The sequence below is a fragment of the Sceloporus undulatus genome, chromosome 6 (assembly GCF_019175285.1).
Source record: "Sceloporus undulatus isolate JIND9_A2432 ecotype Alabama chromosome 6, SceUnd_v1.1, whole genome shotgun sequence".
Classification (NCBI taxonomy): domain Eukaryota; kingdom Metazoa; phylum Chordata; class Lepidosauria; order Squamata; family Phrynosomatidae; genus Sceloporus; species Sceloporus undulatus.
The window spans coordinates 10057585-10085053 of record NC_056527.1 but is presented as its reverse complement, the minus strand read 5'-3'; the positions used below and the strand labels follow the sequence as shown (position 1 = coordinate 10085053).

The window sequence follows — 27469 nt, the reverse complement described above, 5'->3', positions numbered from 1 at the left end:
GAGGAAAAAAAAGCTCAAATTGAATCCAGAGAAAATGGAGGTACTTGTGATAGGTACACTAGGTCCAGAGAGGGAGATTTGTCAACCAGTCCTGGAAGGGGTCACACTTCATCTAAAGGATGAAGTTCGCAGTCTGGGAGTACTCCTGGACTCATCACTACAGTTGCCTTTTCAAGTAGATGCAATGGCCAGGAGTGCTTGGTACCAACTTTGGTTGATACACCAATTGCATCCCTACCTGGGATGGACCTTGAAACAGTGGTACACACACTGGTAATCTCTCACTTAGATTTCTGTAATGCGCTCTACATAGGCTACCCTTGTACTAAGTTCAGAAACTTCAACTAATTCAAAATGCAGCAGCCAGATTGATCACCGGTACTTAGTCTTGACCACATAACACCAGTGTTAAAATCTCTCCACTGGCTGCCGGTTAGCTTCCGGGCGCAATACAAGGTGTTAGTTATTACCTTTAAAGCCCTACATGGCTTGGGCCCAAGTTACTTGCGGGAATGCCTCTCCCGACATAATCCGCCCCACACACTCAGAACATTAGGGAAGAATTTGTTGGAACATTGTAATTCCCAATTAACCACAACTTCTCACAGAGCTTTTACTGCTGCAGCCCCTAAACTATGGAATAGTCTGCCGGCGGAGATCCGTCTCATTACCACCTTAGATGCCTTTAAGAAGGCACTTACGACGGATCTCTTCCAGTGGGCTTTCCCATCGGATTTGATATAGAGACGATGATTAAGACCCCACCCTAATTATGATGATATATGATTTGATGTTTGGAAATTTTAATGAACTAATAGAGATGTATAATTCAGTATTAGTATTTTATTGATCACTTAAACTGCATTGTATCATTTTAATGTTGTAATCCTCCTTCGATCCATGGAAGAGGCGGGACATATAAATTGTTGTTATTATTAGTATTATCATCATTGTAAACCAGCTGCCCAACTTCCAAATATAAAAGGCCACTTCCTGTATCTTCCTGATGTTTTTGTTCCAGCCACTTACAATAACATCTAGTCATCTATTCTTTTTTCCCTTTCTAATGGATATTCTTCTCTTCTTTGGCAACCAAGTTACTTGTAACATCTTTCTCCCCTTTTCTATGTCACTTCAGATATGCACAATGTAACATTCAAAATGAGCATTGTAATTGGTGAATGGGGAAAGAGGCAAACAAGACTAGGTGGAAGATGAGGAAACATATAGAGTAATGGTGGTGTCATTTGAAACCCAATTGACAGAAAAATCTCTTGCAAAATTGCACACATTTTGTGTGGAAATTAATAAGATGTAATTAATTTTGCAACTAAGAGAGTGAAAGTTCTGTGCCCAGGCCAACAGCAGCCTTTAAGACTTTTCCCTTCCTGTTTCAATTTATATAACTTATGAAGCATTTTCTCTTTATTCTTAAAAAACAGTATTATATATTGTATAGGACTAAAATTTAGTATAGGACTAAAATGTGTAAGATCCAAGTTTAAATCCCTACTCAGTGCTGAAGATCATTTGGTAACACTATATTTCAGCTTAACCTACTTCACACAGTTGTAGTTAGGATAAGATAGGGGTATGAGGAAAAACTATATATTCCATCTTCTGGTATTGGGGAGAATGGCAGTATAACTTAAAGGCAGTAAATGCAATGCATAAGGTTGTCATCTTCAATAATGCTAAAACAGTCTGTATGGTAGAGTTAAATGTTGGTAATAATTTATACAAAAAAGTTATGGTTTTTTCTTTTTGTTTTTGCAGGTCACAGATATGGATATTTCTTCTAACAGAGATGAGGAAGAAAACTCAATGCACAATACCGTTGTCTTATTTTCTAGCAGTGACAAGTTTACTTTGCATCAGGTTGCAACTTCACTTCATATTTATTGGTTTCTAGTGGAAATCATTGTTCATTTCTCTTTTTTTAAAATCCATTTTCTGTATATATTTTTTTAACTTGAATTCTCCACTTCAGATAAGGCTTGTGTATTCTGATCAGGTGAAGTTCAAATCTTGCAAGTGAGTTAGATAATTAGATAATTCTGACTCACAAATCAAGGGGTGAAGTTTGTCAGTATTTTAGTAAATGTAGGAATTAAACTTTATGGAAGCTATCTTAGTACAGAAAGATTCGAATGATTGGGAGACTTCTGGTAGTGCATTTTGTGGCTGCTTTCCTCCTTTCAAGTTGTCACTGAACACATGCAAGATCAGTTCCTTGTTAGATGTTACACTGGCTGCTGACATTTGGGCACAGTTCAGATGTTGGGCCCTTAAAGTTCAACCATAGAAATGAAATTAAGTAGTAGGCTGAATTTGGGAAACAGTAGGACAACTCCAAAAGGGCCTCCTCTTTTATCAGTTTGGAGAGAGGAATATGTGTTTGCTCATTATCTTCTGTTCGGTGCTGGGAGGCAATGATGTGTAGTCCAGTTTGATAAGCTGAATGTCCCAGTTCAGTTAACGAGATCCATGCTTAATTGTCATTTACTGGATGAGAAAGTATGATTTAAGCTAGATACATGTTCCAAATAGCCTGGGTAGCCATGACAACAGTCCCCCTGGATTGAAAATGCTACTGCTTAATGCTAGGCTGGTGACTGGGAAAACAACTGCCCATTCAGGACTTAATCCTGGATGAGTATGCTGACCTGGTCTGTATCACAGAGACCTGGCTGGATGAGGCAGAGGGGAGCTAATCTATCTCAGTTTTACCCACTAGGTTTTTCTGTGCTGCAGGCAAGATCTGGGGTGTGAGGAGGCAGCATTTCAGTAGTCTCTCATGATTCCAATCCTCTGACCAGTTGCCCCATCCCACAGTCTGCAAGGTTTGAGTGTGTGTATTATAGCTGGGTGGCCAGAACAGGTTAAGGATTGTATTTGTGTGCCATCAGCCTGCTGCTCAACAGTCTCCCTTCCTGAACTAGCTAGAATGGTCTTGGGGTTAGTGTTGGAGTTGTCTTCTGTGTTATTGCGTGATAACAACATCCATGCTGAGACTGCCTTTTCTGGCCCTACTCATGCTGCTAGACACACTCTGGAACTTGTCTTCTGGTTAGTGGTTATGTGGGCGAAGGCCTTCTCTGTGGATGCTCCCACAGTTTGGAAACCCCTAACTAATAAATAAATAATAAATAAAAATTTTATTTTTATACCGCCCTTCCAAAGATCAGGGCGGTTAACAGCATAATAAAACGCAACATATACATCGAGATTAAAACAAATACACAAAAACAGCATAAAACCCCCGTTGGCCAATCCTCTTTGCCACAAAAGAGGAAGGGAGGCCCACTGGACTTTAGTCGGGGAATGCAACCTGAAATAGAAAAGTTTTTAAATCCTTTCTAAATTGGGCCAGGGAGGTGGCCGAGCGGAGCTCTGTGGGCAGTGTGTTCCAAAGAGCCGGGGCGGCGATGGAAAATGTCTTCCTCGTAGTGGAGGACAGTCTAGCCCCTGGCACCCTAAGTAGTTGCTGCCCCGATGTTCTGAGGGTGCGGGACGGAATGTACGGGGAGAGGCGGTCCTTCAGGTATCCTGGGCCCAAGCCATTTAGGGCTTTATAGGTCATCATCAACACCTTATATTGTGCCCGGAAGCGAATAGGCAGCCAATGCAGATCTTTAAGCACCAGTGTAATATGGCTGGCCCTGGAAGTTCCAGTGACCAGCCTGGCTGCCATATTCTGTACCATTTGTAGCTTCCGGGTTTGGTATAAGGCAGGAGTAGGCAACCTTTTTGAGCCGAGGGCCGGGTTGCTGTCCCTCAGACAACTGGGGGGCCGAAGCCAAAAAATAAATAATTAAAAAAAAATTAAATAAATAAATAAATAAACCGGGACAAATGTAGGACAAAATTTTCAAATGGAAGACACTTTTTTTTAAAAAAAAATGGAGGACACGTGAAAAAAATTTGCTGATTTTTAAAAAAAAAATGTTAATATAAATGCATGTTTTTTCTGAGGCTTCTATAGACAATTGCCCCCCAAAGGCCCTGGCGGCAATCGGCAGCAGGACCAGGCTGGGGCCGGTCCCAAGGCCTCGCCGGGCCGCATCCGGCCCACGGGCCGCAGGTTGCCTACCCCTGGTATAAGGGTTGCCCCATGTAGAGTGCGTTACAGAAATCCAATCTCGAGGTTACCAGAGCGTGTACTACCGTTTCAAGGTCCCTCTGGGCCAGGTATGGGCACAGCTAGCAAATAAGCTGAAGCTGATAACAGGTGTTCTTGACGGTCGCATTCACCTGAGCAGTCAGGTGAAGCAACGAATCAAGAAGCACCCCCAGACTGCGCACGGAGTCCTTCACAGGGAGCGTGACCCCGTTCAGGACAGGTGGAACCACCGCCATTCCTGGACCAGGAGAACCTATCACTAGTACCTCCGTTTTCTCTGGATTCAACTTGAGTCGGTTTTCCCTCATCCAGCCCATTACTGACTCCAGGCACACCACGAGAGGAGAGACGCCATCCTCAGTCACTGCATCAGTCGGAGACATAGAGAAAATTATTTGGGTGTCATCAGCGTACTGATAACCCCACGCCCCATGTCTCCGGATGATCTCTCCCAGCGGTTTCATGTAAATGTTAAATAGCATGGGAGACAGAATGGCTCCTTGAGGGACCACAGTTTTAAGGGCCCTCTCATCGGAGCACACGTCTCCCAGCTGCACCATCTGGGACCTCCCAGAGAGGTAGGACCGGAACCACTGGAGCACAGTGCCCCCAATTCCCACCTCTGCCAGGCTCCCCAGAAGGATACCATGGTCTATGGTATCGAAAGCCGCTGAGATGTCCAAGAGCACCAGCAGGGACACGCTTCCCCTGTCGATGCCCTAACTAGGCAAGTTAGGCTAGCTTCTTGTTTGTTTTCCTTTTGGTTACAGGTTAAAGCCTTTCTTTGCCAGCAAGCTTTTGAAAATTTGTTTTAACAATAATGGTCTTTATGGTGCTGTACTGTTTTTTATCTGTTTTAAAGTAAGATTTTAATTGGTTTTAATTCTGTTGTTTTTTAACGTTGACTTTGTATGTGTTATTTAACTATATGTTTTTTTATTGTATTCTCTGCCTTGGATCCCATCCTGGGAGAAAGGCAGGATATAAGTAAAGTGGGTGGTTATGTTATAATGAAAATTTTGAATGCATTAAAATCTGAGTGTTGATTTGTAATCAGTGACATGAGCATTCAGAAACTAATTTCTAAACTAATTTTAGGGATAAGATATATGTCTTCAAGCAGTACAGCATGGATAGGGAGGATCTCGTTTAAATGCACATCCAAATGTCAAAATGTTTCATGATCTAGTAGCTGTTAGCTGTTTCTGTGCACAGATTTTGTCAGTTGGCTCATAGTGCTTGTCTTACACTGCTGTTTTCATTGTCCCTCAGCACAGTGTAGCAATGAGCCAATGAGTTGCTTTGCCCTTCACTCCTGTTTCCCAAATTTACAGTGAAATGGCACACTAGTAGCTTGGGAAAGCAGCATGAAATTGTGGAAATGTAAACTTTTGGAGAGATTTCAGCAAGCATTTACTCTTGCTGTCATTTTCATACTATAAATATGCAGTTCTATTCAGTATACGCTGGACCCTCCACATTCACTGGGGCTAGGGGCACAAGACCCCTATGAAAGTGGGAAAACTGCATATAAAAAAGCAATGTTTTTTTAAACCTGAGAGAACACGTTCTAGGAATCTGTAGGTCCTCCATGGGAATTCTGTGGTCAAGGTCTGCCAGAAGTTGACCATAAAATTGCACTGGAGTACCTGCAGATGCCTAGAGAAGTGTCATCTCTAGGAATCTTTAGGTCTTCCAGTGTGACGTTTGGCAGAAGTAGACAATAGAGTCACCCTGTAGGACATAGAGATTCCTAGACAGACTATATTAATCAAAGCTGCAAAAGTCAAAGTTGCAAATGTGGAGGGCCAACTGTTCTTTGAGGAGTGATTTTTCCTTTTACATCTTGTCAATCCTAGAGTCAGAAGAAAAGATATACTATAATCCGAAGTAGCTTGAATGTGTTTACAAGCCTATATGTTGCTGTTTTATATCTCGCACCTATATTTTATACATTTAATACTGGCTGTTAACTTTTTTTTAAAAAAAAACTGCACCTGTTTGATATTCTAGGATATGTGTGTAGTTTGTGGAAGTTTTGGTCAAGGCGCAGAAGGCCGATTGCTTGCCTGCTCTCAGTGTGGTCAGTGTTACCATCCCTACTGTGTCAGTATTAAAGTGAGTGCTTTTAAATTATTATTGTTGTTGTTGTTCTGTATTATATTTGTAGGCATATTGTACTTTAGCCACATTGATTCCAGTTCTGACACTATTAGGGAGTGTGGTTAACTTCTTTAATTTTTTTCTGTAAATGAGATTATTATTTGTATGCCACTGGCAAAACACTTTAATTAAATGACATTTTTTAAATGCAAGAGAAGATAACCTTTCTGTAATTTTGAAGCCATAAATAGCACCAATTATCCTGCAGTAGCTCGAAAAAGTATTAAAACATAAGCTCAGTATTAAGCTAGAAGTGAGCCAAGTATTAAGATACATAGCATGTTTTTTTCTTGGAAAAATTATACTCCATCTTCATTTATGAAGGCAATAAGATTCATTTAATTCAGTTTGTCTGTTGGCTGTCAGAATTGACAGAAACTGGAGTAGTTAATTAATGCTTTACATTCATTAGGCTAGGAGAGAATGTGTGAAAATTAAATTTGGATAGTTATGAGTTTACTTATGCAGAGATAAGCTATTTGGGGCAATGTAAAACCTATAAACTGGCTTTCTCATTTTATAACTGCAATTAAATGAAAAGTGGATTTTCCACTATGCACTTTAGCATTTTACCTAATATCTGCATATTCTTTAGGAAAGGAATATATATTCTTAGAATAGGGATATCATTGTGAAGCTCTTTAGATGTTGGGCTGCAGCTTTTGGCAGTCCTAGGCCGAAAACAGACGGCCCTAAAGGGGAGGCATCACTCCACCCCTTTGTGCGCCAGATCAGGGCCGCAGTAACGACATGCCGCAGTCCTGATCTGGCCTTTTCCTGGTACAAAAAGGAGCTCTTCTTCGCTCCTATGGCATGTGTCGTCTAATTGCTGCACCACAGGACGGTTCCCATGCTGCCCTCCATCTGATTAGGCAGGCAGGGTGACTCTAGCTTGGGGGGTCACCACGCTCCCACGCCTCCCCCAAGCCGGATTTATTGCCGGTCTGGTTTGCCCCTTAGACAGCATAGTCAGTGGTAAGGAATGCTGGGAGCTGCAGTTCAACAGTATCTGGAGGGTCAAACCTCTACACTTGTAGTAGAATGATAGTTAATATGGTACTTCATAGAGGAAAGCAGTATAAGATGGTTTGCTTGAAAACATTAGTCTTTGAAATTGGGAACATGACCAGCTGTCACAGAGTGGTAATCTAATAGAGCAGATGGTTTGCAGAAAGTCCTAGGTCAGTTTGTGTTATCTCCCAAAAGAAACAAGAATTCTGTCTGAAACCTTAGAAAGCAAATGCCAATCAGTATTGACAGTACACCATAGATAGGGTGTTGATCTGACTCAATATAAACTTAAGGCAGAATTCAGTGTTTAGGAAAGTGTGAAAAATTCTTTCACCATTTAAAATGAATGTTCTGTCCTGATTAGGAAGGGAGTCAGAGGATTATTTCCAAGTAAATCTCCATTTGTTTCCATCTAGCTTGTTTCTGTTTGATTGGCCACCAGAGAGTGGAACGTTAAAATATGTAATAAACCTTAGCCTTAATGAGTGATTACACAGAAACCAGCACTACTCTACTTGTTCAATATTCTGAAACATTTCCAGCCTGGAGAAGCTTGGTGTTGGCCTGTCATACTAACCTTTGGCAGGAGTAGCTTCTCTTCTTGCCAGTTCCAGACCTCTGCAGGTGCTACGTAAGACTAGCTACATAGGAGGGGAGCATCTAGATTCCAATTCATAGGGAGCAGGTTTCAAAAGGACTGAATATCCACCTGCAAAAACATCTTTTGTACTTTCCAACAGTTGAGAGCACTTATCTTTTAAATTGGTAATTTAAAATCTCTTAAAAGGGGTAATTTTAAAAAGTATTTCTAAGCCTATAAAACAATAGGGAATTATGCAGTGTTTCTCTGAGTAATTTCATGCTGTCTTCCACTTTGCAGATTACAAAGGTGGTGCTCCACAAAGGCTGGAGATGCCTGGAGTGCACTGTGTGTGAAGCCTGCGGGAAGGCTACAGATCCAGGAAGGCTACTTCTTTGTGATGACTGTGATATCAGCTATCACACTTATTGCCTAGATCCACCACTGCAAACAGTTCCCAAAGGAGGTTGGAAGTGCAAATGGTGTGTTTCCACCTATTCTTTATAATGTTCAGTATTATTTTTTTTCACTTGACACTATTGTAAACATACATTTCACTTAGTGTAAGTCTGGAAAATGAATCAAAAGAAATAGTAACAAATAAATAAAATACCCATATCTGCATTCATGTAGAGTTAGGGGCGGTACAGATCAGCATGTAAAGCTGGCATCCAGCTGGGTTGGGGGCATGGCATATGCATGACGCACACCCCCATGACACGCAGAAACTGATTTCATGCTGTCCAGCTGCCAACACAGCAGCTGGCTTCTGGGCACTCCAGCAATGCAGTGTTTAGACGCCACATGCCAACGAAGAGCCTTAAAGCCGCGGTGGGGTGGGAAAAGTCAGCTTTTTGCGGGTGCAAAAAGGAGCAGCATTTTGACGCTTATTTTTGGGCTGGCAAAAAGGTGGATTGAGGCTGTGATGTGCGATTACCACAGCCCAAATCCAGCTTTCTCAGAGTCAGCTTCAAACTGCCCTTTTGCAGCTATCTGTTCTGTCCCTTAGATGGCTACATTGTGCTGGGATAAAATACAGACTTGAAGAAAATCAAGAGAGTATCTTGTTGCCCACCCAAATTTGAAAAATATATTGGAGATGATCTTGATTGATCTTGAAGACTCCTACAATGATTGTCCTGGGGCACCTCAGTATATGCTGGGGCTACTGGATTTGTGATGGCTTGGGATTTTATGACAACCATGATGCTGTCCCAGTATGGCAATATATGCAATTGGCTTCTTAGGCAGATGGGAGCATAGTGATTTGAAATTTAAGCTCTATTCCTGTGTGACAGGGTACCTCCTTTTTAGTCTTTAAAAGGTCATCTCATTGTGCAAGGTTTGTGGAGAACATTATTAAAACAGTCTTTTCCTATGACTAATGGATCTAGAAAGACACCAGTGACCTTTGGGGCAGTTTCCTACTGGTATGGCAGGTGAGAAGACCTAGCAGCTTACATTCAAGTGGCTCTTTCCTTTGTGCAGAGAAAGGAGTAGCGATGTATATTAAACCTGATATTAATCACAAAGAAATATTCAAAGATAACAATGGTGTATATCAGGCAATAGAGTTGGAATAGGGAAAATATTAGCAATCAATATATATGCCGCTCAAGAAAATAGACCTAGATTTTTTGAAAAACTGAAACAAAGAATAACAGAATACAGTTACGAAAAAATCTTGATTACAAGAGATTGGAACAGGGTAGTCAACCCGAATCTTGATAGACTTACCCATGCAAGACCACAAAGACAACAAGGAAAGTTACCCAAATCAGCGATCCATATGATAGAAGATTTAAACCTGATAGATATTTGGAGACTACAACACACAAAAGTCAAAGAATTTACTTTTTTCTCAGGGAACTATAAGTCCTGGTTACGTATAGATATAGCATTCATATCTAAACTTTTATGTAAAGAAATGATAAAAACTGAAATACAGTGTGCCCGCGTTATATGCGGGTGCGCTTTAAGCAGACTTGAGCATATGCGCTCAAGCCGTGGGGAGCACACAGGGCGGCGCGTCCCATTCAAATGAATGGGGTGCATGCCTGTGGCGCCCCACACGCTCCCACGCCGCCGCACACGAGCATAGGCGGAATTCGCCTTATGCAGGGGGGTCCGGAACGGATCCCCCACGTGAGGCAAGGGGCCACTGTATTACCTAGGGTCCTATCCGACCATAGTCCTATTACGTTACAAATTAATCAAGACAAAAGAGAATATTCTTGGAGACCATGCAGTTTCTTGATATATGCTACAGCTGAGGTTTAGGAGGCAAGTTGAGCAATGGGAGGTGGGTATGAGAGTCTAATACTGAGTCCTTTCAAACACATGGTACAGTTCATTATCAAATTTGCTTTCTATCAGTGATGGTGCTAAAGAAAGTAGTTTCCATTACAGCTATAAACTGATTGCTAATATCCACTTTCTCATCAAGGTATTTTAGTAGTCTTTGATGAAAGGGATTTTCTGGATCCATTTCCCTGGTTTAGGTTTGTTTTAGAATAGAATCTGCCTCAGGATATGTTTAATCTGTGGATACTCACAGCATTGACTCTTGTGCAGTAAAGCAGTGTTTGTTAGTAAATAAGTAAATAAGTAATAAAATGTTTCTCCTCTGTGCTGGTGTTTTGCAGGTGCGTTTGGTGCAGACATTGTGGAGCTACTTCTCCTGGTCTAAGATGTGAATGGCAGAATAATTACACACAATGTGCTCCCTGTGCAAGTTTATCTACCTGCCCAATCTGCTGTTGCAATTATAGAGAAGAAGAGCTAATTTTACAATGTAGACAGTGTGACAGGTCTGGTTTCTATTGTGGTTTTTTTTTTTTTTTTTCATATTTCAGTCATTTGTTCATATTGTAGTGTGAGGCTACTGTTGGTTTACCAGTACAGGTAAATTAATTTTGCCTATTCCGGATCACGGTTTGTTTCTTATAAAATAGTATGGTTCGATATTGTATGTTTGTAAAGCTTATGGGCTGGAATGGACTGGATGGCCCTTGTGGTCTCTTCCAACTCTACGATTCTATGATTGCTTCTCCATGCTGATGAGCCATCAGCCTAATCCAATTCTATTTCATATGAACTGAGCTTCAGTTTATTGGCTATCATTCCTTCCATTACCATGACCCCACCCCTGATCTAGCATTTCTACTGTTTTACCTGGATGTGATGAAACAAAGAAACAGATTTTTTCATGTGAAGTCGAAGGCTTTGCATGTGTATTGTTCTGTGCTGATGGCAGGCCTCAGGCTGGGAGGCAAATGCAAAAGAGGATTAGTGTCTGCTAATTGGTGATCATTATTTGCTAGGAAAGCCCCTGACTCTGAGTGATTTTTCATTTGCATTTGCTGAGTCCTTATTTTGCTATTCCTCAGGACTGGTAGCCAAATTTTGTTCACTTTAAGGGTTTCTTCTTTCTGGTTGAAATTATCCAGATGTTTGTGGATTTCAATGGCTTCCCTGTGCATCCTGACATGGTAGTGGTTGGCATGGTCCAGAATTTTTCATCTCACTAAAAACCTCAGTCAAGTTAAATAGTGGGGGAAGGACAGAATGTAATTGCCAATAAATTGAACAATAATCCTCCAATACAAACGTCTGGACTCAACTTTCCAGTTAGGAATAGAACCTGTGCACCAAAATATGTACAGAGCCCATCTAGGGGGATACTATGATCATTAGTACTGAAAGTCACAAAGAGGTCAGTTCAAGAGATTTGGGAATCATACTAGCTTTGTGTTTTGCTTGGTACTCACCAAAGCAGTCTTAGTGCTAGAAATTAGAGATGCTTTCCAACCGAAATGAACCTTCAAATTCCTTCTCATTAGAGAGTGCCTAGAACAATATAGCAACCACTTGCTGAAGCACATTGCTGAAAAAAGAATATTAGTGATCAGCTAATTTTAACAACTATTTTGGAGCATTGTATCATGGTCTTTTTAGAGCAGTTCTTAAGGTACTAGATATGTTCTATGTTGCTATTTGTTTACATTCTCAAAGTCTGAATGCTATTGTGGTATACAGATATATATATTTCAACTAATCCTTTCTCCCTCTTCAATTTAACTTCCAGATGGATGCACACAGTCTGTCAAAACTTAAGCACAGAGGAGGAGGTTGAAAGCACAGCTGACAGTGGTTTTGACTGTACCATGTGTAGGCCATATATACTACCAGCAAATGGTAATTTGTTCATGGGATATTTAGTAGTACTGTAGTTGGTTTTGAAATATCTATTTATTTGTTTATCTATCTGTCTGTCTGTCTAATCAATAATGGTAGATGCTGAATTAATTGCAAAGATGTGCTTGAGACAAATAATTTATTTTACCTTGCTTTTTAGTGGGGTAAAATAAGTAATGGTAAATAAAACAGTTAAGGAAAGAAGCATGGCTAAATTTCTGTTGTTCATGCATGATACTTTTTTGGTATCATACTAAAGACTTGAATCCACTAATACCAGAAAAAATGTGCTTTTGGAGGTGTTGAAGGGTAGAGACTGCAGTGTAGGTACCATGATATTGAAACCTAGGATTGTTTTCAGTTATGCAAACAGAGGACTGTACTAGACTTAGGTCCCATACAGACAGGCCAAAATAAAGCTGCTTCGGGTCACTTTGGAGTTATGCTGTTTCAATGATGCATGCGTCCTAAGAGTCCGGAAGCTGTGCCAAATCTGTGCTCTAGCATCATTGAAACAGCATACCTCCAAAGTGACCCAAAGCAGCTTTATTTTGGCCTGTCTGTAAGGGGCCATAGAGACTCTGATGGACCAAACTTCCTGGTTTATGTCTGCTGCTTCCAGAAATATCATGATTAGTGCACATAATTTTTACTTTTTATACTGGGCCTTCCATTGTTTTTCTAGAACTAATACACCATAAGATAAATAGATGTCATCTCAAACTGTGATCAGTCCTAAAATTAAAATGTTTATAATTGCAGTTTTGTCACTCCTGCACTAATGGAACAGTTGAATAGTTGCAAAAGATTGATGAAGGGTATCAATATCAAAAAAGGACGTTGTAGACAATGGTTCAGAATATTGTAATTGAACTGAAAACATTAAATTTTCTGTTTATTTCATTTTCCAGTGCCTTCCACAGAATGCTGTGAATCTTCAGCTGCAGTCCAAATTATAACAAAAGCAAAGGAATTTGGTAACTTTTAACATTCTTGATTCCTTCCCTCATGGTTTTGGCTGCTATGTCTGTGTCACTCCTAAAACTATGGCCATAGTACATAAATATGTGTCACAGCTCTTTCTAATGATTTCATTATTTGTCACCTCATCCCCCTTTATTACTTAGTTTATTTAAATTTGGGCCTTCTCTATCAAGTACTTGTTTGCTGAATAAATATGCAAATGCTCTTTAAAACTGAGCAACTTTTATGTTAAAATAATTCCCTAAGTGAGTCATAAACTATGTTCAAAATTATAGTGGAGGCTGCTAAATTAGTTTCAGGCCCTCTTGTGACTGGCTTCTTAGCTATAATTTTTAGAAGGCAGGAATACAGTTCCTTAAAGTTAGAGAACTAAACGAACAGTAACAAAAACTACTTAATGTTCATTAATCAAAATTATTAAACCTATTTATTCCTCTTATGGTTCATGCAAATTTCATAGACCCACCGAAGACATACACTCAGGATGGAGTCTGTTTGACAGAAACAGGGATGTCTCAGTTACAGAGTCTTAGTGCAGTTGTACCAAGAAGAAAACGGACCAAGCCAAAGCTCAAGTTGAAGATTATCAACCAGAATAGTGTGGCTGTACTCCAGACACCACCTGACATCCAATCTGAACACTCAAGGGATGGGGAGATGGATGACAGTAGAGGTAATTGTTGTTCTGTGCTATATTTTCCTATTAGCAATAGCAATGTTTTCATAATGTTTCATTGTTGTTGCAAATGTCATTGTTCAGATGATTTGAAATGGAACTAAAAACAGGACTCAGGGTGGCAGTATGCACAGTGTCCTTATCCCATCTCTTCTAAGCTTAAAGTGTTCGGTCAGAAATAAGTTCTTTTACAACACAGATAATTTTTCATTATCAGCATGCAGAAGCCCATAGATTTTTTTGTTTGCACCTCACTAACCCCCTACCTCCACACCCTGGCTGCCTTGGGAAAACCTTTAGCAATACAGCTTACATTTTGCTCTTTGTTTTGATCAAAGCAATCTTCTTTTCTTGGAACCCTGCCAATCTAATCACCTTTACTCCCTTCAGGTACCCTAAGAGGGTAGTCCGCTGCCTAACCAAAACCAAAACCATTCTTTTTCTCTTGTGAATTGGCAGAACATACTAGATTCTAGGCCAGCTCTGCAAGAATGGTAACAACCTATTCTCAAGCAGAATTGGAGATGTGGGTGACATAAATGTGAGAAAAGACTTTTACATTTAAAAGTCCTTAGTAAACATTCATTCAGTGGCCCTTGCCCAATTTTGCATATGGGCCTTGCCCAATTTTGCACACACACATACCCCAAAAGCCTCACAATGAGCTCATTTTTTTCTTCAGAAGAAGAACAATCATGCTTCTTGAAGTCTTCAAGAAATGTAATTTTCTGGCCTCTTTTCAGTTCAGCTGGTGATGAAGGATTCTGCCGAGGGAAAATTCTGGACCTGCCAGCTTCCTCTACTCTGCTGTAGACAAAATTACAGATAGACTGCTTACAGTCACAAGCAGCAGTGCAATCTTGTGTCAAGTTGTTAAATGTAGATATGAATGTACACTCAGTCTTTTAGTCCACCAGCCTAGCATTGTCTCTTCATTCTGATTATAGCTTTCCATGTTGTCTGAGATTCTTTGACTGAGGAGGTGCTATGGTTCTTTTGTGTTCAAAACATGCTCTCTGCCACTGTACCATGTGCCCTTTTGTGTTCATATGTAACTGATACAGAAACACCTGCCATTTCTTGAACATAATTTATTTGTATCTGAAAAGAAACGGTGCCTCCTCTTTTTTGTGTGGCTAGGTTTATATTCCATACTTGACTCCAATGGCTGAATGTAGTTACTTTCCCTACTGTGCACTTCTTAGTGTTTCATAACAGGCTCTTCATTTTAAAGATGTAGGAAACAGACAGTGTTCTTGTAGTTTATCTTGATAAATTTTATTGTATCCTTACTGCATGAAGAGGAAAATGTAATTGTGTGTACAAGTAAATTCTTAACAGGTAAATTAGGTGTCAATTTTTATGCTTAATGACCTTTGGTCCTGGGCCAGTTAAAAGGAAAGAAAACAAAATGGCTGGAAATATATGTAATCCTATTGTAATTTTAGTGCAGGGACCGCAGGTAAATGTGAGAGCAATGAAAAATGAGCTCTTGCCATTGCACCATAGATAAACTACATTATGTGAGCCAGTATATCCCAGGACTCTTCTCCCACAGTGGTCTAAAGAAGATTTAGTGGTGAGCATGCCTCTTTCTCATACTTAGAAACAGAAAATCCAGATTAGACTACTTCAGATTCCTAATACTTTTATTAGCAAAATGATTTTAGACTTTCGAGATGGAAATGTTATATAAGGAGGCATGGTGCTTATAAATGTATTTTGGCTTTCACAGAACAGCTGACTGAATACAGTATTGACAAATAGTAAAAACAAGGGTTCATTAGATGGAACCTACATTTAAAGTCATCTATCCTGGCTCAGCCATGTAAACCCACTGGGTGGCCTTGGGCAAGTCATACTCTCTCACCCTCAGAGGATAGCCATGGCAAAAATCTCTCTGAAGAAACTTGCCAAGAAAACCCCATGATAGGTTTGCCTCTGTTGTTGTTAGCTGCCCTCAAGTCAGATTCATGGCAATCCTGTGGATAAGACATATCCAAGAATCCCTATCCTCCACTGCCTTGCCCAGATCCTGCAAGACGTTGCCCATAACCCCCCTTATTGAGTCTATCCATCTGGTTTGGGGCCTTCCTCTCTTTCTTCTGCTCTCTTATCTTTCCTAGCATTATTGTTTTTTCTAGTGATCCGGGTCTTCTCATTATGTGGCCAAAATGTGATAGTCTCGACTTTGCTTCCAAGCAGAGCCCTGGTCTGACCTGTTCAAGAACCCATTCGTTTGTCTTCTTGGCTGTCCATGATATCATCCTAAGTACTCTTCTATAGCACCACATTTCAAATGAGTTGGTGTTCTTTCTGTCTGCTTCCTTCAGTGTCCCGCTCTCGCATTCGTACATGGTAATTGGGAATATAATGGTCTGAACAATTCTGAGTTTAGTGCTCAGTTGTACGTCTTTGCTCTTCATTATCATTTCCAGTTCTTTCATAGCTGCCCTTCCAGTTCCCAGTCTTCTTATTTCTTGACTGCAGTCTCCATTCTGGTCAATGTTTGATCCTAGATATGGGAATTCTTTATTTTAGGTTCCTCATTGTCTAGATTGAATTGGTGTATTTCTTCTGTGGTCATTATTTTTGTTTTTTTTACGTTCAGCATCAGACCTGCCTTTGCACTTTCATCTTTGACCTTCCTTATTAACTGTTCCTGAATGTCTTCTGCTAATATTATGGTGTCGTCCGCATATCTTGGATTGTTAATGTTGCTTCCTCCTATCTTCTCTCCTCCTTTTTCTGATCCTAATTCTGCTTTTCTTACGATGTTTTGAGCATATAAGTTAAACAAGTAAGATGATAGGATGCATCCTTTCCTGACCCTTAGTTTGCCTTTGGGTTGTCATAAGTTGGAAATGACTTGAAGGCATATTGTTATCTGAATTTTCATTGGTATAATAAGACTTAAAGATACCTATGGAATTAGGACAATAAGTTAATTAGGTTCTTATAAAATAACTTGTTGTTAATATACCTATGTGTCTGTCTTGGCTTGTACCACCTTTTACCAACCTCTGCTGTTATGCCAGCTCATATCCTTTTTGAAGAAACAGGACCTGCTTTCATCTAATGCCCAAATAACATCCAGGATTAATTTTTGCAATTTGCTTTACATGGTACTGTCTTTAAAAATTGTTTGGAAATTTCTCTTGGTTCAAAAAAAAGAGCAGCAAACTATTTGTAAGTATGAATAACTGAGAAATCATCCCACTTAAAAGAGCTTCACTGGTTTCTGGTTTTTTCTAGGCTTGATGGAAAGTGCTGTTTGGATCTTTAAAGCCCTAAACACACACAGCACAGACACACACATACACACACAAACACCAACCATACCTGCAGTTTTTAAATGCTTACATGACTTTTATGAGTTTTTCTGACAGTTAAATATTGTTTGGCGCTTCTGTTCAATGTCTTCTGAAGTACAGAGGGTGAGGATGTGGGTTCGAAATTTTTCAGTTATGGGATTCTGCCTCTGCAGCTCCCTATCTCTGATGAAGCACTTCCATAACAGCATTTATTCTCTCCAGATTTAAACAGTGTTAGATTTTTTGTTTGTACAACTGGTTGTTTTTGTAGCTGACTCAAGTCTGTATTTACTATTTCAGTGTGTTTTATCTGTTTAACATTTAGATACAGTTGACCCTCCATATCCAAATTCAACTGTCCACAGATTGAAAATATTCCAAAAATATTTAAATTCCAAAAAGCAAACCTTGATTTTGCTATTTTATATAAGGGAGAACATTTTACAGTGCCACTGTATATAATGGGACTTCAACATTCATAGATTTTGGTATCCACAGGGGGTCTGGGAATTAAACAGTAGCAGATACCAACGGCCCACTATGGTGTTCTTATGCTTATTTTTAAGTGTGTTGTTTGCTTCTGACTGAAAGCTGAGGCAGAAATGTAAAGATAGAATGACAAGTCCTTTTATAACTCTTCTTTTTATTATTACTCAGAAGGAGATCTCATGGACTGTGAAGGAAAATCAGACACAAGCCCTGAGCGGGAAACTGTAGATGATGATCCTAAGGGAATAGAAGGAACAGAGGGGATCAAAAAGAGAAAGAGAAAACCATACCGACCTGGTAGAGTATATGCTTCAGATGCTTGCTTATTCATTATGCTTCTGTTTTAATGAAATGTGTAAAGAATCTTTCAACCTATAGGTGATATATGTTGTTCAAAAGTATCCTGTTTCTTGTGTACTGGAGCCTCCTCTAATCCAGTTAGGATTTAATTTACTATCTCATTATCAAGATGTGCATTCCAAAGTTACCAAACAGCAGGAAACCTGCCCTTATCACACTGTTAAGTAATAATGTTCAGCTGAAATTTGCAGTTAGATGGTTAAACCTGTTAAAATGTTGGCCTGCTGTTTTAATTGGATAGATTTCTTACAAATGAATGATTCAAACCATATAATATTGAAGAGTGTGTTGGGAGGCATCTTTTAAAAGTAACACCGCTTGATTATACCATCAAAGCAACTTTCATTTTTATTAAAGCAAATAGCTTCACCATGGTGGCTAAGTAGCTTTCTCTACTGTTGCTAGAATATCTACAACTCGTGAAGCAGAATTATTTCAGGTGCTCAAAAAATTAATATGATAAAAAGGGACAGTCTCTTAGGCTTAGTTCATAATAGTTTTGATGAAATTGCTGGAATTCAAGGGGTAGAATTTGAAATTTCTTTTTCTGTCAATACACTTTAACTATGCAAGGTTAGTTGTTGGATAGATACATGCCATTACAGCGCGCCCTATGCAGCTTTAATCTTGTGCAGAAGCTTAAGCCGCAGGAGGTATAATGGTGTGCATTCCCGTACCGCACCACACACAAGAGCATTTTTTCCCATACACTGGGGGGGGGGGTCCAGAAAGGATCCCCTGTGTATGTGGAGGGCCCACTGTTGTTGCAAGTTATTGAATCCCAGCTGAAATTTTATTGGGGGGGAATCTATATTTTGCTGGCATGCCCAATATCTGTTAATATATATCTGTTCCCATGCAGTCCTAGAGAGGTTTTTGTCATAGCTACTCCTAGAGCCCAGTCTCACTGCCACTTAAACATTTAAGATGGCCAATGGTTGCTGATGCTAAGGTGGTATTAATATTAATAAAATCAGTTTGATTTCTTCAGTACTTCTATACATGAGCAGACATTCCAGATGCAAGAAATCCTTTTTGTATGCAAAATAGAGGCATAAACTTTAAAAAGACTCCCTGTTTGATCTGCTCCTCTTCTTGCTTCTTCTACCCAGTCATCTATCTTAATTCCATTTTCTTTTCCTTATTATTTTCTTTCTTGGTTTTTCATTTTAGCCCCCTTTTAATATTAAGAGGATAGGGATGGCTTTGTCTCAATGCAGTTCCTCACTACTCAAGGACTCTGGCTAGCAGAGGGGAAATTTTTTTCCCCTAACAGAGAAAACAAACTCTAGTATAGTTTTTATTTTTATTTTCTAAGATATTGATATGGAACGGGGGCTCAATACAGCATATTCTTCTCCAGTTATCTATTTTTCACCCAAAACTGGACTGGGTTAGTATCAAGAGAGAAGACAATAATTTACCTCAGTCTCCATTATTCATGCAACTGCTATCTGGCCAGTAGATATGGATCCATGGAAAACAGACTTAATGCTGTTTTTCTACTATGCAGCTTTCTCAATGTCTATCTTTAATATTCTTGGTGTCAAGTGTTGTGCTGGATTTGATTATTCTTTCTTGAAATAGGAAAGTAGAATTACATGGAAAGCTCCCATGGTCAGGATTTCACCCCACATTTTATGTTACTTCTGAGATTTCATCTGTTATGATTCAGTTGGGAAACAGTTGAAATAGATGTTTTCCACCAGAATAAGTTGAGAAGTTACTTAGCAAAGTTATTGATACAGTACAACTTCAGATTTCTAAAGCTGAACATCTTTAGGTCCTTCCTTCTGAAGATAACTGATGTCTTCCTGAGTTCATCTGTGCAGCAAATTCCCTTTCTAACATCCTTTGAACAGGTTTGGGTTGAAAGGAAAATTCCCTGAGGAGGCCCATCTCACTAACAAGCACTCAAATAGGCTGTATTATCTGACCTCTTGACTGTATCTGAAGTGTACGCTTCCCATGGCTGCTCTCTCCTTCTGCAGCGGCTTAAATAGGATGTGATGAACCAACTCTTAGAAAGATCTTTGATGCCTCAGCTGCAGACATCAAATCTTCACCAGCAGCTTCCATCTTTGTCAAGATTCAGCCACTGCATTAATTAGATTTCTAGCCTTAGCATCTTAGAAGAGCTTTATTAGTAATCTCAAGAAGCTATTCTTGCCTTCAGTATTTTATAGTAAATACTGCAATATTTTCCCAGAAGAACTGTTCCCTCTAGTTTTTGGCTCATAGCATTGGTTATGAACAGAAAATTCAAACACTACCTAAATACCACTGCATTTGTCACAGATATGTTTTTGGTGACATCTAAAGGTAAATCTCTTCCCAAGAGATGTCTAAACTCTCTACTTGAGGCTTTCATTCTACAATTAGTCTTGTCCCTTTAAAAATGACATTTTGCTACAAGTGTGGCATAGTGGTTTAAGTGTCGGACTATGACTGGAGACCAGGATTTGATTCCCAGTTTGGCCATAAAACCCACTGAGTGACCTTGGGCAAGTTACATGCTCTCAACCTCAGGGGAAGACAATGGCAAACCTCCTCTGAACAAATCTTACTAAGAAAACCCCATGACAGTTTCACCATAGGATCACTGTAAGTCAGACGCTACTTGAAGACACACCACAACAATGGGTCATTACACAAATGCCCAAGCCAATATGCTAATAATAATTTAAGTGATGGAAGGAACATTCTGAGTGATGCAGAGGTGCATGTTAAGGAAAAATAAGTACCTTCATCTTGAATTTCCTTCATATCTAGAAGATCTCAGCTATAACTTGTTCAGTGTTGAATTTTATCAGTCACTCAAGGTTACTTGATCCATCAGTTGTCTTTGCCTTTGGGGAATAGTCATGCAGAAGTGAGAGTTATCTTAGATTTCAAAATTTCAATTTCAATTGACAGTTTTATTTGTCAGAAAGACTTTTCATATGGATACAGTCAAATCTTCTTGGCATATAGCATTTATCAGCCTTAAAGAAGCAAGCTTCTGTATATTGAGACTTGGATATCACAGATGCTAGGACTTTATGAACAGTACACACTAGTATGTGTACATGGCACTTTCTTTCAATCTGTCTTCAACCCAAAGGATCTCTGGGATCTCTAAGAAATAATGGTAGCTCACCAGACCTTTACAAAGTTAGGAGAATAAACAACTCAGTGAAATGTAAGCATCATAATTCAAGCTTTCAGAAGGCATCAGCAAAACCTTAGGATCACCTGGTATGTTATAGCAGAAGTATATGTAACAGATTTACCTAAAACCCATTTCTACCCTATTAAAGTTCTCATGGATCTTTTTTTTTAAACATTTGTAAAAAGCCACATAACTGTCTTATATATTATGTGGTAAAATTAGGTGCCTAATAAATATATGCTGTGTACCCTCTTACATTCTCTACATAGTGGCCCAGAGAGCATTTTTATATGTGAATGATTATATCTCTGCAATGTTTTATCTCAGTTCAAGTTAAACTGTATGCTGTGGGTTTGCATGTGTTTTTACAGGCATTGGTGGATTTATGGTACGCCAGCGGAGTCGCACTGGACAGGGAAAAACAAAACGATCTCTCTCTAGGAAGGATTCTTCTGGCTCCGTATCTGAGCAGATACCTTGCAAAGATGAAAGTAAGATGAAAGTAATTAAAAGCATCCATTGCTTCATCTAATGCAACAATTATCTCATATTTTACATTAACACCAATCTTCTTCACTATTGGACTGCTATATTGGACTGTTATATTAAAATGTATTTTAATGTCATTTTACTGAACTAACCATTATTTCCCCCCACATCTCTATTTTCTAAATTGTCCTTAGTTCATAAAGAGTAATTTTATATGAACCAGTTTTGAAAACTCCTATTTGCCTTTATTTTGGAAGTATATTAGTAGCCAATAAAATTCTTTTAAGACCAGTGTTAGATGGTATGATGTTTTAATCAGCAATCTAGCTGTTGCATTGGACTCTAGCTGCAATAATCTAAGCTCAGATACCAGATGATGAACGACTGTGTTTAGGATATTCTTGTCAAAGCTGGCCATGGACACTCTAAGCCATGGAGTTCATGGGTCTCCACTGACAGAGCTGGTTCTACAGGTACTTACAACCTGTCTACTTGCTCACTCAAGGAAAATGCAAACCTTTCCCGGTTACACTATAGCTTTCTTCAAGGGAGCAGACACCACCACCCAACATTGTGGAGCTTTTACTACCTCCTAGACTCAATCAGTCAGTCCACTTCTCCTAGAATTTGCCAGTCAGGATGGGTACGGGTCAAACTTAAATGTGGTGGGATGGGCTAATGAGAGCATCTCATCTACATCATCAAGCCACAACTACTGAAAGCTATCCCAAGAAATATCCCCAGATGGAACACTGACACATCCCCAAGACCTGTGATATGACATCTGCCCAAATACAAGCAAACATTTCCTTGAGGCTTTTAAAAAATATTACAGCAAGTAATCAAGGGCTGTAATCCTGGTCTCTCTGAGCCTGGTTACAACAGATTGTTCACCACTTAGAATAATTCTGCTGGGCAGAATGTCAAAAGATAAGATTGTCATGTTGTTATTGCCTTCAAATTGACTTCTGGTGATCCTATCATAGGTTTTTCTTGGTAAGATTTATTCAAAGGAGTTTTTCTGTTGACTTCATCTTAGTCTGAGAGAATATGGTATACCCCACGTCACCCAGTGGGGTACCATGGTTGAGTGGGGATTTTCACTTTGGTGTTCTAGTCAAGCACACACACAACTTCTACACCATGCTAGCTGTCAGAGAGAAAGCAAGGTTGATAGTACATCAGAAGCAACCTATTCTGTCTTTTTGGCCCAGAACAATATACAATCCCTCAAATACCTTGTGGGGGAGATGAGATTATTATGGATGATAGGATGATAATGTAGATATGCATATTTGGTATTTATAGGTTGGAGTGAACAGCTACCAGATACACCAGTTGATGAAACTACTCCTGTTTCTGAAAATGTAGAAAAAAATAAAAAACGCTACAGAAAAAAGAAAAACAAGCTTGAAGAAATCTTTCCAGCATACCTGCAGGTACTGTTATTGCTATGCATACCATGCTTAATATTTGCATATATCGAATGAAATGTTCATAGTGTAAGGTATAGTTTCTGTTATGTAATTGATTATCGTTCTCAGTTGGATTTGATTACACACAAATGTTTCAAAAACCTTGTTCTTGCTATTAAGAATTAAAATGGTAGTTTATTAATCTCCTAATTCTTCTTTCTAGGAAAATAGGATACATTCAGATACCACCAGTTGAAAATACCTTATCTTTGCTTGAAACAAAGTTTGCAGAGCGGTTCTTATAAACAAATATTTTATTAGAAGAGAAGTCAGAATACTAACATTTTCTGTATGCTACTTAAATAAAACTTTTATGCTTCAGTCCTATGATAATTGAATGGAAGGAGTTTCTCATTCCCTCTTCTCTGCCATAGTTGCCTGTACCTTCAAAAACCTTTTCTGAAGGATAAGGACTTCTGAACCATGTAGAATGGGTTATGGTGGGCCACTGAAAGAAGGGAGAATGGCCCCAGATTGAAAATTTTCTTCCATTCATGTAGAATCTGTTCAAAAGTAGATAAGATATTAGCCCATTTTTTATACATATGTACATTAATTTTTTAGATTTTTTAAAAAAAAACCACATAGATTTAATATATATCAGAATACATTAAGTCTTACCCAATAAACGAATATATGGTTTTCTGTTCCATTTCTCAAATATGGGGAATTTTGCAGATTATAAAGCAACTTTAATAGCACATGAAAAAAATATGTTTGTTTGTTTAAACTTTCAGGAAGCCTTCTTCGGAAAAGATCTTCTGGATACTAGCAGACAAAATAAACCAAATTTAGATCATTTATGTGAAGAAAGCCTTAATATTTCATGCAAAACAAATCTGAGCACAAACTTCTTAGATCCATCTTCAGATCCCCTTCTTAGCTCAACTTCTACACCAACTCCATCAAAAGCTGGAACACAAGGTATACAGACTGGTAGATGTGCATTATGTTGAGAGCTGGGAAATGGGAATAGGCTTGGGGTTGTGTTTTTTTTAAAGGACAGATTTTAGAAAGATTGGTTGTGCAGATGGGAAGAAGCAATTGTAGGTAAATTCACCAAATGATGCTGCTATTTATTTTATTTATGATTCCACGTTTCTCCCAGTACTAAAAAAAACAGATTCAACTAAAAACACAAGTTATAATATTAAAATAGATTGCCGTATCAAAACAAATGAATTGAAAAAAAGTTTAAAAATGCAGGGAAGTGCAGCATCACCCCATTAGAAAGCCACTTTTTCAGCACCAATAAGTTATTAAAAGCTGCATGAATAAAAAGACCTTTATATGCCAGCGGAATATCAAAAGTTTATTTTATTCATTCATTTATTTAAAATATTTCTGTATCTCCTTCCCAGTCCACAAAGGCTCCCAAGGGACTGAACAAATAACCAATTAAAACAAAAAGATAAAACATTTTTAAAACACATTAAAATACTTTTTTTAAAAAACTCATAAAAAACAAACTAAACCAGTTAAAAAACAATCCTAGAATCCAGTTTTGAAAAACTTAAAACAACAAATTATACCTCATCTATCAGCAACACCTATCCCTGGAAGTGATTGATGTTGCAGAACACAGTGGCATCTTTAGCAATAAGTTTAACTTTCCTTACCCACTCTGGTAAGTCATTGCCCCACCTCCCCACCACACTCCCCTCTCTAGGTAAATTGATAATGTTTCCCTTTATTTGAATGGCAATGTCCTACATAGCTTGGACACATAATTAAGTATTTATGGAACAATTTGAAGAAAACAAACGAGGTGACTTGAGACATATTGAGAAACACTTGTGGTTACCATTTACTATTCCTTCCATTTTAAATTTCAACAGAAGCCACCCGGATTCTCAGTGATTGGGCGGCATATAAATAAATAAATAAATAAATAATTATCATCATCATCATCATCATCATCATCATCATCATCTCCTCAGATACAAATACAGTTCCTTCCTCCTTTACCTTTGTTTCCACAAACCTCAGAAAGAAGCACTTTATACCTCTCAATCCAAACCCTACATCAGCTGTTATTTTTTACTCTCCTTTTCAACAGTCAGAAAATCAGTAGCCATGTAAACTAAATAAATAAATAGAATCTTTTTGTTACTAACATAACCAGTTGGTTTATATGTGAAAATAATGCTCCAAATAAATACCATTTTTCAGTTTTGCCCAAAACCTTTTATTTTCTCTGGGAAAAGAAAAGATACCTTTTCTTCCTTCATTGCTTTAAAATTTCTGGAAAGATTTTATTTCTAGCATCAATAGTAACATACACATCCTGGTTCCCATAAGGTAGCTAATATTTGCATTGCTATTAAAACCCTGATTCAAGCCATAGATGATAACATCCACAGGTGATAGTGTTCATTGGGGGGTGTAATTCAACAGGTTCATATTATAGCCTCACTTTATAATTCATGTGTTCAAGAAAAGTTAGTTAAAAATCAGTGGCAGTGTCTTTGTGAGACTGAAATGTTTTTCTTTTAGTTTGTGATACTGTCAATTCTGATGTTTTGAGTATGCCAAAGATACCTGTTTTTAATGCTTTGTGATTTTTAACTGGTTTTACATGTTTGATATCATAATTTAATTACATTTCTAAGTTTTATATGTTCTTGAATATTTCACTATATTTATTTTAATTATTGCAAGATGCCTTGGTAGATTGATATATATAAATAATACTTTATGTAGGCATTGCTGATGACCCAATAGCTGCTCTTGTGCTGAACAATGATGATGACATTCTTGGAATATTTTCTGATGATTTAGTGAAATCTGCAGATCATTCAGGTATGTGCTAATTAAGTTCTTGTTGATTTTGTGAAATGAATTCTGATTTATAACCTCAGCATGTACAATGTTTACAGTTATATCCAATTAGTTGTTCATCTATCTGTATGTGTATGTGTGTGTGTATATATGTATATATATATGTATGTATGTATGTATGTATGTTATGCCTTAAGTATGCTTCAGCTGGCAAATAACTCCTAGCTCTTGCTTTCAGTATCTCAGCCCTTTATTTTACTGTCACTTTACTTTATTGATATGCAGGTAACTTTTAAAATTTTGACAGTGTCTGTCACAACTATGTACTGTTTCAGCATGCGGCTGTAGGTACTTTTGATTTGTGTTCTTTCTTGCCTTCCTCACTCTTATTTTCCCTTCTTATTATAATCATCCATTTTATCTGATTTGGATCCTGTAGGTCTTGATTTATGCACTTTCCAGGTTGAGAACTCATCCTCCCCTTTTGGTAAGGATACAAATAGTGGGTGATATGTGATTAGAAGTAGCCCTCTCTCCTAGTGATTTCAGCTAATTAATTTTTGTTTTTACTTTTTGCATGTGAAATGCCATGGCTCTTTCACCATATCACTAAAATACTTTCATTTTTCACTATCTCAGTCTGTTGAGTCTTGCACAATGCTAAATGCTGCCTGTGCAGTGCACCTGGTAGAATTTGAGAATTCAGTTTTAAAATGTTGTGAATAACTACTTCTTGAATTTGTGTGTGTGTGTTTGTGTGCTCATGTGCACTTTTCAAAATACAAAGTAGCTCTTCAACACTACTCAAGTATGTTAGAAAAAGCATTAGATATCTTATATAATAATATGAGTCTTTCTTCTCTTACTTTCATGTAAACTGAAAAGCATGAATAAAAGGTTAAAGTTGTGTGTTTTTTAATCTGGCCTTGGATGGTCATTGCAAACCATGAAAGATGGAGTCATTATTTTTTGTTTAATGCAAGTTTTAATCATTTTAGGGTGCTTGCAATTTTCATAGGGGCTCCAGTTCAGTTTTAGTAAGAGTAGACAGAGGTTTAAAACACTTTGATGAAGAAGCTCCAATATTCTTTCTTTTTCATACTGGAAATTCTAAAGTTAGCTGTTTGTGTGTGTATCTGCCCTCAAGTTGCCTTAGAGTAGATTGACTTATGGTGACCCCATGAATTTTTCATAGAGTTTTCTTAGATAAGAAATACTCAGAGATGGGTTGCCAGTTCCATTCTCTGAAATATCACCTACAGCACTTGGCATTCATTGCCGGTCTCCCATTCAAGTACTGCTCAGCTTCCAAAATCATACAGGATCTGGTTAGCTATGTAGTTAAAAATCCACTGATTTCAATTCTCTAGTTCAGTTAAATAAAACCCAGCTGAGCCCAAGCCAGCAGGATTTTGTTCTGCTTAGGGAGAGTGCCGTTCTCAAACAGTTAGACAATCTAGCCCAAGAAAATGTTAAGTTCCAACCTTTGCCAGTAGTAAGCCCTAGTAGGAGTACCGGTAAGTTTGGCATAGTACTCAAAATAAAGGAATGGGTGTGCTGTTGCCATCAGTTATAGAATAGATTGTGATAACTAAAGCTTCTAAAGAAGATGGGAGAGCAGCTAGATAATGGGGGAAGAATTGAGAGGAAGGGCTCTATCTGGGAGTGTGAAATAA

The 27469-nt window shown here is 38.5% G+C and overlaps 1 protein-coding gene across 1 annotated transcript in view; it reads left to right on the top strand.

The window, feature by feature from the left end:
- The window catches only part of KMT2C (lysine methyltransferase 2C), a 192377-nt gene that overhangs the window by 112064 nt on the left and 52844 nt on the right, over positions 1-27469 (top strand). The window contains 12 exon segments of the mRNA XM_042475758.1: positions 1777-1878; positions 6137-6241; positions 8178-8359; positions 10523-10687; positions 11965-12074; positions 12986-13051; positions 13519-13731; positions 17706-17834; positions 21420-21539; positions 22846-22976; positions 23750-23936; positions 25716-25814. Coding sequence (XP_042331692.1) covers positions 1777-1878; positions 6137-6241; positions 8178-8359; positions 10523-10687; positions 11965-12074; positions 12986-13051; positions 13519-13731; positions 17706-17834; positions 21420-21539; positions 22846-22976; positions 23750-23936; positions 25716-25814 — 1609 coding nt within the window.